Here is a 10065-nt window from a genome sequence, read left to right as displayed (position 1 = left end):
GTCATGTCTCTCCTTTTCTCTGTCATTTTACTCCCTCCCACTCTTCTTCTCTCCCTCATTCCCTCTCTCCCTTCCTGTGTGAACTCTCAACGCAGAGTGGTCTCTCGCTGGGCGACATAAGGCCGCCACACAGGCGGACACGTCTGTAACTCTGAGTTCATTACCCACAAGCCTCTGGGAGAACTCGAATTCCCGTAGACTACAAGAAAAATGTATCAATAAAGTATTCTTCTTCTTTTCCGTAGTGCTTCTAAAATTGTTCCTACTTTTTCTCTCTGTCTCAAATGGGTCATCTCTCTATGTAAACCATCCCTTTCTCCTTCTTTCCTCCCTCCCTCCATCACTTTCGGTTCTCCTTTTAGTCCTTCCGCTCTCGTTCCCTTTCTACCTCAACTCTCATCTCAGAGTGGCCTCTCCCGAGGGGACGTACGGTCGCCACATGGGCGGACCCGTCTGCGCTCTCACTTAATTACCCACAAGCCTCTGGGAGCAGGCAATGGGTGTATGAGGCGTGTGCACTGTGTCGTATCCTCTCACTCAGCTCAGTGGCGATGCACAAACACAAGTCCACAGGGTATCTCTGATCAAAACTATTTAACCAACTTCTTGTTGCTCTTTATTTGTTTGTTGTCACTTTGTTGTTATTGATTCATCATAATGAAATTAGCGATCAAATGGCAATACGAAGTCTAGCATGCCTTGCTTCTAGAGTGGAATTAAAACTCAGTGGTGTAAAAACCAGAGTTTGTGTTAACAACCAGAGTAATTGTTTTACATTGTGGAAAGCAAAACAGTCCAATGAAAACCACCACATTATCATATTTCCCACTATGCTCTACTGCGGGTTTAATTTTTAGGATTGTTTTTAATATCTGTGTTTTTGCATGTACATTGATTTATTGATTAATTTTATGCTACACAAAGATACCTAAAATACATTTTCTAAACTAATCCAGTCAGTTAGTTAGATTTATTGCACACATTACTGAAATGGTTATTTCAGATTAAATTATTTAGGTAGTGTCAATTTCCATCAATTTCCATTATACTGACAGTCATTCTGATTGCGGGTTGCTGATTAATAAAAATTCCAACTTTGATATCCTAACTCTGTCTGGATTCCAATAGGTATTATACATTGCAAGCCAGCATAATGTGACTTGCAGGCCTGATATGGTCTGTAAACCAGGAGTTTCCTAACACCACTGAGTTAGGGTAAAACTAGGCCATATGTAAGGCCTTATGATACACTGAGTGCACAAAATATTAGGAACACCTTCATAATATTTAGTTGCACCCCCCTTTTCCCTCAGAACAGCTTCAATTCATCAGGGCATGGATTCTACAAGGTGTCTAATGCATTCCACAGGGATGCTGGCCCATGTTGACTCCAATGCTTCCCACAGTTGTGGCTGGATGTCCTTTGGGTGGTGGAATATTCTTGATCCACACAGGAAACTGTTGAGCGTGAAAAACCAGGCAGCATTGCAGTTCTTGACACACTCAAACCGCTGCGCCCTGGCACCTACTACCATACCCCGTTCAAATGCACTTAAATATTTTGTCTTGCCCATTCACCCTCTGAATGGCACACATACACAATCCATGTCTCAATTGTCTCAAGGCTTAAACATCCTTCTTTAACCTGTCTCCTCCCCTTCATCTACACTGATTGAAGTGGATTTAACAAGTGACACCAACAAAAGATCATAGGTTTAACCTGGATTCACCTTGTGAATGTCATGGAATGTCATGAAAAGAGCTTGTTTTGTACACTCAGAGTATATCAATCAGTAACCTGGCAAGAGAGCAGAAACACACTGGTATCCATGCTACAGAAGGACTATGACAGTGGTATCCATGCTACAGAAGGTCTATGACAGTGGTATCCATGCTACAGAAGGTCTATGACACTGGTATCCATGCTACAGAAGGTCTATGACAGTGTTATCCATGCTACAGAAGGTCTATGACAGTGGTATCTATGCTAGAAAAGGTCTATGACACCGGTATCAAAACACCAGGTATACACCTGAAACACTTGAATCAATTTGAAAATTTATTTTAATATAAAAAAGACACTATGAAAACATTAGAGGACTACTTTGTACAATCATATGTATAAAAAACATAAATGAGGGAGGAAAGAGTAGGAGCAACTTTTTTTGGGCAACATTGTAACACCAATGGGAGAGTTTTGATGGTTGTGGGATTAGGTAGGTCAACATCTCAAGCATGGTAGGTTGGAGGTACACATGTAGTCCAAGATCATAGTTTCTCTTTTTTGCATCTATCACAACTCTCATTAATCTAGAAATGAGCACACATAATTTTCTTGCATCAAACCACATACTCTGAAGACACATTTCAGTCACATTGCTTTCAATACCTCATCCGTGCAATTCATTACATCTTTACAAGATTCACAATTTTGAAGTTTCATGATTTAGGCTCTCGTAGACAGATTGTATTTTCATATGCCGAAACTTTTCAAAAGCCCATGTTCAACAAACCAATACAACAGTAAACTCTCTGAAAACATCCCTTTAGAGTTAGAGAAAGGGGTCAATATCTGTGTCAATCAGATGGATTTTCGGGTATCCCAGATTGCCTTTCAAAAGATCAGAGATGATCACAAAGTGGACTCCGATTGGTGGAAGGAAGCAGACTTAGGCACAGTCACATGATCATGGACCAGTTTAAACACCAGTGAAAGTGAGGATCTGTATAAGTTTGTCAATTCAGGAAGTGAATTCATCACTCACTCACTTACCTGTCTCTGTAGTGTCTTATTTATCAACCTGGCTGTGGTATTTGGGACTAGCAGGACGAGGATTAGGATACCATGAGCCATTCCTCTGCGTAAGAGACCTAAGGTGAAGCATATCTATCATAAACCTTCCCTTCACAGTTGCATGACGTGTCAGAGAGAATTAGCCCTTAGGTACAGATCTGGAATCTGGGACCCTCCCCAAATCCCTAACCCAAACCATTAGGGAGGCGAAATGCAAAACTGACCTCAGATCAGCAGCAGTAGATCTGTATATCAGCTGATTAGCGGTAAAGGTTAGACAGGCCTGCTCTCTTGTCTTGCCATCTGCGTGTATGTTCCATGCGGTACCATTAGGGATATTTAGACAGATGGTCTGAGGACCGCCTCGGAAAATGTCAGGACAAATGGCCATTCCCCTGGATAAACACTTAGAACTCACCGCTGTGCTCCATCTCTAGTTCTCTCTCTGCCTCTACCACTCTCTCTTTGTCTCTACCATTGCTCTCGCTCGCAGTCTGTAATACTTTCCCTCACCGATTTAAAATTGTCTTTCTAGCTTGTTCTCTCATTCCTCTCTCTCGCGCTCATTCCTCTCTCTCTCACTCTCTCTCTCTCATCCTTCTCTCCACAGCCCAAGTCTAATTTGGAGTTATAGTAGTAGACCTGCTAAGGAGGTGTTAGAGGACTAACCCTGGAGAATGGGCCTTACAGGATGTCTACCTTTCAACACCACCACCATCACCTGATCTTCCCAACCAAGTCTCAGTACTTCCTCACTGGGCTCAGACGTCAATTCAACATCTATTCCACATTCGTTCAATGTAATTTCATTGAAATGACGTGGAAACAACATTGATTCAACTAGTGAGTGCTCACTGGGTAGTGAAGGGAGTGGAGAGTGGAGAGAACAGTGATTTAGATGCTATAGATATAAACATGAGTTAGATGGGGGTGTTTTGTGTGTGTAGTTAGCTAGTCAATCTAGCCTATATGTGAGGTTCAAAATGTTGGCTATGGAATGAATCATTTTTATTGAACCTTTATTTCAATGTGAAAGCTAACTTTTTAAGATCAACTCAAAGGTTATTGGTCTACATCCAAAATGGCACCCTATTCCCTAATTAGTGCACTACTTTTGACCAGGGCCCTATGTATCTCATTCTACTCCCTCTGTCTCTTCTTATGTTTCCCTCACATCGCTCCTCTGTTTTACTCTCCTCTCTCATCCCCTCTCTCTGTCTCCTCTCTCTGTCTCCTCTCTCATCCCCCCTCTCTGTCTCCTCTCTCATCCCCTCTCTCTGTCTCCTTTCTCTGTCTCCTCTCTCATCCCCCCTCTCTGTCTCCTCTCTCATCCCCTCTCTCTGTCTCCTCTCTCATCCTCTCTCTCTGTCTCCTTTCTCTGTCTCCTCTCTCATCCCCTCTCTCTGTCTCCTCTCTCTGTCTCCTCTCTCTGTCTCCTCTCTCTGTCTCCTCTCTCATCCCCTCTCACTGTCTCCTCTCTCTGTCTCCTCTCTCTGCCTCCTCTCTCATCCCCTCTCTCTGTCTCCTATCTCATCCCCTCTCTCTGTCTCCTCTCTCTGTCTCCTCTCTCTGTCTCCTCTCTCATCCCCTCTCTCTGTCTCCTCTCTCATCCCCTCTCTCTGTCTCCTCTCTCTGTCTCCTCTCTCATCCCCTCTCTCTGTCTCCTCTCTCATCCCCTCTCTCTGTCTCCTCTCTCTGTCTCCTCTCTCATCCCCTCTCTCTGTCTCCTCTCTTCACCATCTCTCCTGCTGACACTCCTATGGTTTATTCAGCTCAGGTCTTGGCCGTGACTCCCAGAGCTGTGTGTGTGAGAGCAGATAGAATGGACTACACTGTTACATAACGATTTCCATGATCCAGGGGAGACTGAGGAATGAGCGATAATTCTTATTCTTATATTTTATTATGTCTTACTGTTGTTGCATTATTGAGAGGGAACCTGCAAGTAAGCATTTCATTCGTTGGAAGGTGTATAGGCCCTACCATGTGTATCCTGTACATATGACTATTCAAACTTGAAACGTGACAGAGAGAGAGAGTGACACACACAGAGAGAAAGAATGAGAGAGTGAGACAGAGAGAGAGAGAGAGAGAGAGAGAGAGAGAGAGAGAGAGAGAGAGAGAGAGAGAGAGAAGAGAGATGCAATGAAAATGTTTTTGGATATATATTAGATTTTAGACGTCTCTGCATTTTCCACAAAACCCTGTCAGCGTTTCTGACCAAAGCAGAACATTTTGGCTGCGTTGTTAGCCTTACTATCTATCTATTCTGAGTTTTCCTTCCTCTCTTTCTTTCACAACAGAGACAACTACCGACAAGCTCAGTATCAAACACACCTCTGGTCATTACATCTGAAACTATAGCTCATTTTTTATTTCCCTGTTTTCTTGAGGGGCTGAGAGCGGATGCACAGCACAGTGATCAATACAGTGCTCTAAAGCAGTGAGAGTAAGAACAATTGAGATCCACTTAGAACAAGACCTGGGATCTGCTACAGCAACACTTTCAGATAGGCTACGCCCCCCTGACAGATAGCCAGCTTTGATTGGTTATGTGTGTAATTGATTAAGATGTTTCAAGACCTTAACCCTCAAACTACCGACTGGGGTCATTTTGATCAATGAAACCCAAACATGGTTTGAATCAATTCTTCAATATTTTCATGACTCTGTCTGTCAACTTGTTCTTAATAAATCTAAATCATTGTTTAATGTTTCTGTATCAATATGGACTTTCAAAAAATGCAAGTCCTTTGGGGTCATTTGACCCCAGCTAATTACGCCTATAGTCATTTGATATAAATACTTTTATTTGAATCAAAGTTTCTCTGGAGACATAATAACAAGTGACCTATGCCACCAGAGGAGGAGGGGGACCTGTATCAGTAATTTTGACCAGCTAGCCAGATCATCTACAGAGACATAGTTACCCATATAGTCGCCTAAGATTGTACTTTTCTATACCACGTATCGTATGACTATAAAACCAAAATTACCATATTTTTGTTCATATAAAAATCTGCCAATGATATACAAAGTCTTCCAATGGTATAAAAACTTGATAAAACTGCAATACGGAAATCAGATACGATCTGAGTCGGTATTGGTGTGTATTCTCCGAAAAGTACTTATTTTAGGGCAATTGTCAAAAGTATTTATTTTAATCCAGGTTTCTCTGGAGACATAATAACAAGTTATCCATACCACTAGAGGGTGGAGGGGCACCTGTATCAGTGATCTTGACATGATAGACAAATCACCTGCAGAGATGGAGCACCTTATGTACTCACCTATGGTTATAACTGGTTATAACTGATTATAACTATGTATGTGACTGTGTACAAAATGTAAATGACCTTAGATATATGCTTAGTTGAGGTCAAATATCAGCTCTTAAAAGTCTGTCATTGGTATAAATACTTGGTAGAATTGTAATACAGAAACCAGCTACCCTCTGAAGCAACATACAGTGTATTGGTGTATCCTGAAGAACAAAAATAATTCTAAGGAAAATGTTATACAAAATCCATAATTCCTATAATACCCTCCAATCTATATGTGCAAGTTGTTAGGGTGTTTTGGTCTCTACAGCATTTGGTTTGAAGTAACTTTGAGGATTTGGCCATTTTTAAGCATCCTGCCATAGTCCCTACAAAACCCATTGTTTCACTAACAGCGATTGTAATGGTGGCTAAAAAAAGAAAACTAAGCCATATTGTAGGTCGATGTCTCTCAGGATCAATGGATAAAACACTTTTGATCAATAAAATTAAGTATATTTAACATGTTGGTGTACTGCCTTTTTAAATAGCAATAATTTTTACCACATAAATATGACAACATGTATATTTATAAAACACATTTTAAAATGACATGATACTACTATCAAATTATGGCAAATCTGCTTTTTAGAACTAAATTGGATTGTACTTTGGAAAAAAGCTTCACATTATATAAGGGAAACACTTATATTTTCGTTTTACAGAGTACGTAATCTGTCATTTTGCTAAAATAGCAGCCAGTTTTTTTTTTATAACATTATTTACATGTCTAATTATGTTTTTATAAGAATAGAGTTGATCTTGATTGTTTGTTTCTTTTACCAATAGTTTATTTCACCAATAGTTTGTTGTTGGGATCAGAATGACTCCAGGTGGTAATCCATGTATATAAAATATGGTGATAGTTTGAGGGTCAAAAGCCTTTTTTTTTACCAAACCGGATAAAAGAAAGACAGAAATGTGTGTGGACCTAGATGATACTGGTTTTTCAATTCCCACAGGTGTACCATTGAGAACATGCCATGCATGTTACCTCAGAAAGCAAGCTCACATGTCACAGATGTGTTATAAATCATTCTTTAAAATTCCACATGGAAAAATTCTCACAGGAAAAAGGCAGCACAAGCAAGAACCGAAAATCTAAATAAAAGGAGACTTTCATGGAATAGACAATGAGACAACAATTGAAACTCAGTTGGACATTTTTTTTTGTCCCTCATATTTTTTTTCAAACAAAACACTAAAAAAACTAAGACGAAGGACATCATAAAATCATAAAAATACAAAAAGGAAAATAAACACGACGATGATGAGAGAAGAGTGTGAGACACTTGGACGGCAGCAACAGCAGAGGATTGCACATGTCAATGATCCGTTCTATACCTCCCTACCGCCCCCTCCCCAACCCCACTGAAAACAAAGGGGGAAAAATCTGAGCGCTTGCGTCATCCATTAGATGGGAAAGGAGGGGAGAAATGAAGGGAGGGAGCCTAAGGGGTTTAACAGTGTGCCAAACATCAGTGAGATTTCTTCTCTATAAAAAGAACAGAACGGTGCAGAAATATTCTTCTTTTTTTTTCAAATCATCAAACAGGTGAAAGAGGATCCTTTTTTCACCGCAAATAAAATCAATAATTTTTTGTCGTTTTTTTGTTCATTTAAAAATGTCTGTCCCAGTCTCTTTTCACGCCCCTGTTCTCTCATTTAGTGTCTGTGTGAAAATATAGCGGAGACCAGTTTTCTTTCCTTTGTCCTTGTCCACTGTAGTAGTAAACAAATGATATAATCCTGTAGAACGCACATCTTAGGGTGTGAAGAGGGGTGTGGAGGAGTGCTGTGTGTCTGTCTGTCTGTCTGTACATGTTGGTACCTGTATGTCTGCACTTGAACCGGTGTGTTTGTGGTTATGTGTGTGTGTGTGTTTCTCTGATTCTGAATGTACCTGTTTTTGCATTTCTGTGTGTGTGAATATATTACTACTATATTTCAATGTGTATGTGTTTCTGTGTGTGTGTGTGTGTGTTTCTGTATGTGTGTGTGTGTGTGTGTGTGTGTGTGTGTGTGTGTGTGTGTGTGTGTGTGTGTGTGTGTGTGTGTGTGTGTGTGTTTTTGTATGTGTGTGTGTGTGTTTCTGTATGTGTGTATATGTGTTTCTGCGTGTGTTTCTGCATGTGTGTGTGTGTATTTCTGTATGTGTGTGTGTGTGTGTGTGTGTTTCTGTCTGTGTGTGTGTGTGCTTCTGTATGTGTGTGTGTGTGTGTTTCTGTATGTGTGTATATGTGTTTCTGCGTGTGTTTCTGCATGTGTGTGTATTTCTGTATGTATGTGTGTGTGTGTGTGTGTGTTTCTGCATGTGTGTGTATCTGTGTGTTTTTCTGTATGTGTGTGTGTGTGTGTTTCTGCATGTGTGTGTGTGTGTTTCTGCATGTGTGTGTGTGTTTCTTCGTGTGTGTGTGTGTTTCATTGTGTGTGTGTTTCTGTATGTGTGTGTGTGCTTCTGTATGTGTGTTTGTGTTTCTGTATGTGTGTGTGTGCTTCTGTATGTGTGTGTGTGTGTTTCTGTATGTGTATGTGTGCTTCTGTATGTGTGTTTGTGCGTGTTTCTCTGTCTCATCACACTTCGGTCTGGAAGTCCCCCTCGGACGTGTCGGGTGTGTTGGCAGACGAGGAGTCCCAGGTGTTCTTGTTGTGCAGCTCCATCCTGTCCTTGTGCTCCCCCGGCACGATGGACAGCTCAGGGGTCATGGTCTTGAAGCTGTCCCAGGAGTGCTGGTCGTCTTGGGTCGGGGTCGACTTGTCCTGCACAGGGTCGGAGGTCAAACACACAGGAGACATGGAGCGTCAGATCTTTTTGATTTCTGTGTATAATGAAAAGTGCTTTACAAATAAAATGAATGCTTATATATTATTATTATTATTATTAATAATAAACAATTGAGCAGGGTGAAACTTCTGATCTAAAGTCAGTTTTGATATATGTATCCTTTATGGTTAAAGTTAGGATTTGGGTTAACTGATGTTATATCTGTGGCTTTCTGGAGAGAAATGGAGTTGCCCTTAGCCACTGATCTAAAGTCAGTTTTTGCATGTTAACCCCTAATGGTGAAGCTGATCCTACCTTTTGTGCCTCAGGATTAACCCACCCTGGCTGTTTATCAATTCATGGGGATTCTTCTGAACAAGCTGATTGCTAATAACTAAGGCCAAATCCCAAACCTACCCTTCAAACCACCATACAGTGCATCATTATGTGTGTGTGTTGACTCTTGACACAGAGGCACATTAATGGTGTATCATAGCAACACACCTCATCTGTGTGTCTAGGTATGGAAACTTTGAAAGGCTAGTTACACACTGGTATAAACCAGTTCTTGTCAATGGATGAAACTAGAAAAATAAACGCTACTTAAGAGAAAGCACCTGACCACACCAGATGAATGCTAACATCACAAACTGAACACAGACAATGTGCTAGCATGAGATCATTGTTAGCATTACAATCTCCATTTCATAAAATAACGCATTACCTTACTTTTCTCTTCGTTTTCTAAGTCAGCGCTACCTGCTTTCTCCCCTGCTATCCTCTCCAATATTTCCCAATCAGTGTTGACGGTAATGGATTGATCTGCCCTGGTTCTCACCGGACTCAGCCTGCCGGCACTGTGATCGCTGCATGCGGTCTGCCGGTGGTCCTTTCATGTATGTAAAATGCATGTTGAAATTCATGTTATGGAATTAACTAAAACTGAAGCAGAGGTAACATTAAGCATCAGATATTTACAGACGCAAGGGTAGGAAGCCATGAGGCATAGTGATATGTGTGGACAATCATTGGCCCAGAAATACACACAATTACTTTTATTAAACCATAGAATTGCAATGAACAGAGCTACATATTTCATGGTAGTGTTCCATGGTGGGTGAAACCATATAAATATTATCTATCTATCTATCTATCTATCTATCTATCTATCTATCTATCTATCTATC

At 40.8% G+C, this 10065-nt stretch overlaps 1 protein-coding gene across 1 annotated transcript in view; it reads right to left on the bottom strand.

The window, feature by feature from the left end:
- Positions 1-8632: 8632 nt before the first annotated feature.
- LOC115175398 (adhesion G protein-coupled receptor B2-like) overlaps positions 8633-10065 on the bottom strand; it is an 81585-nt gene continuing 80152 nt past the window's right edge. Inside the window, exon 14 of the mRNA XM_029734630.1 lies at positions 8633-8874. Coding sequence (XP_029590490.1) covers positions 8689-8874 — 186 coding nt within the window. The 3' untranslated portion in view covers positions 8633-8688. The remainder of the gene's footprint in view (positions 8875-10065) is intronic.

This window comes from Salmo trutta, chromosome 36 (assembly GCF_901001165.1).
Source record: "Salmo trutta chromosome 36, fSalTru1.1, whole genome shotgun sequence".
Classification (NCBI taxonomy): Eukaryota; Metazoa; Chordata; class Actinopteri; order Salmoniformes; family Salmonidae; genus Salmo; species Salmo trutta.
The sequence above is the reverse complement of the archived record's forward strand: the minus strand, read 5'-3'. Positions and strand labels throughout refer to the sequence as shown.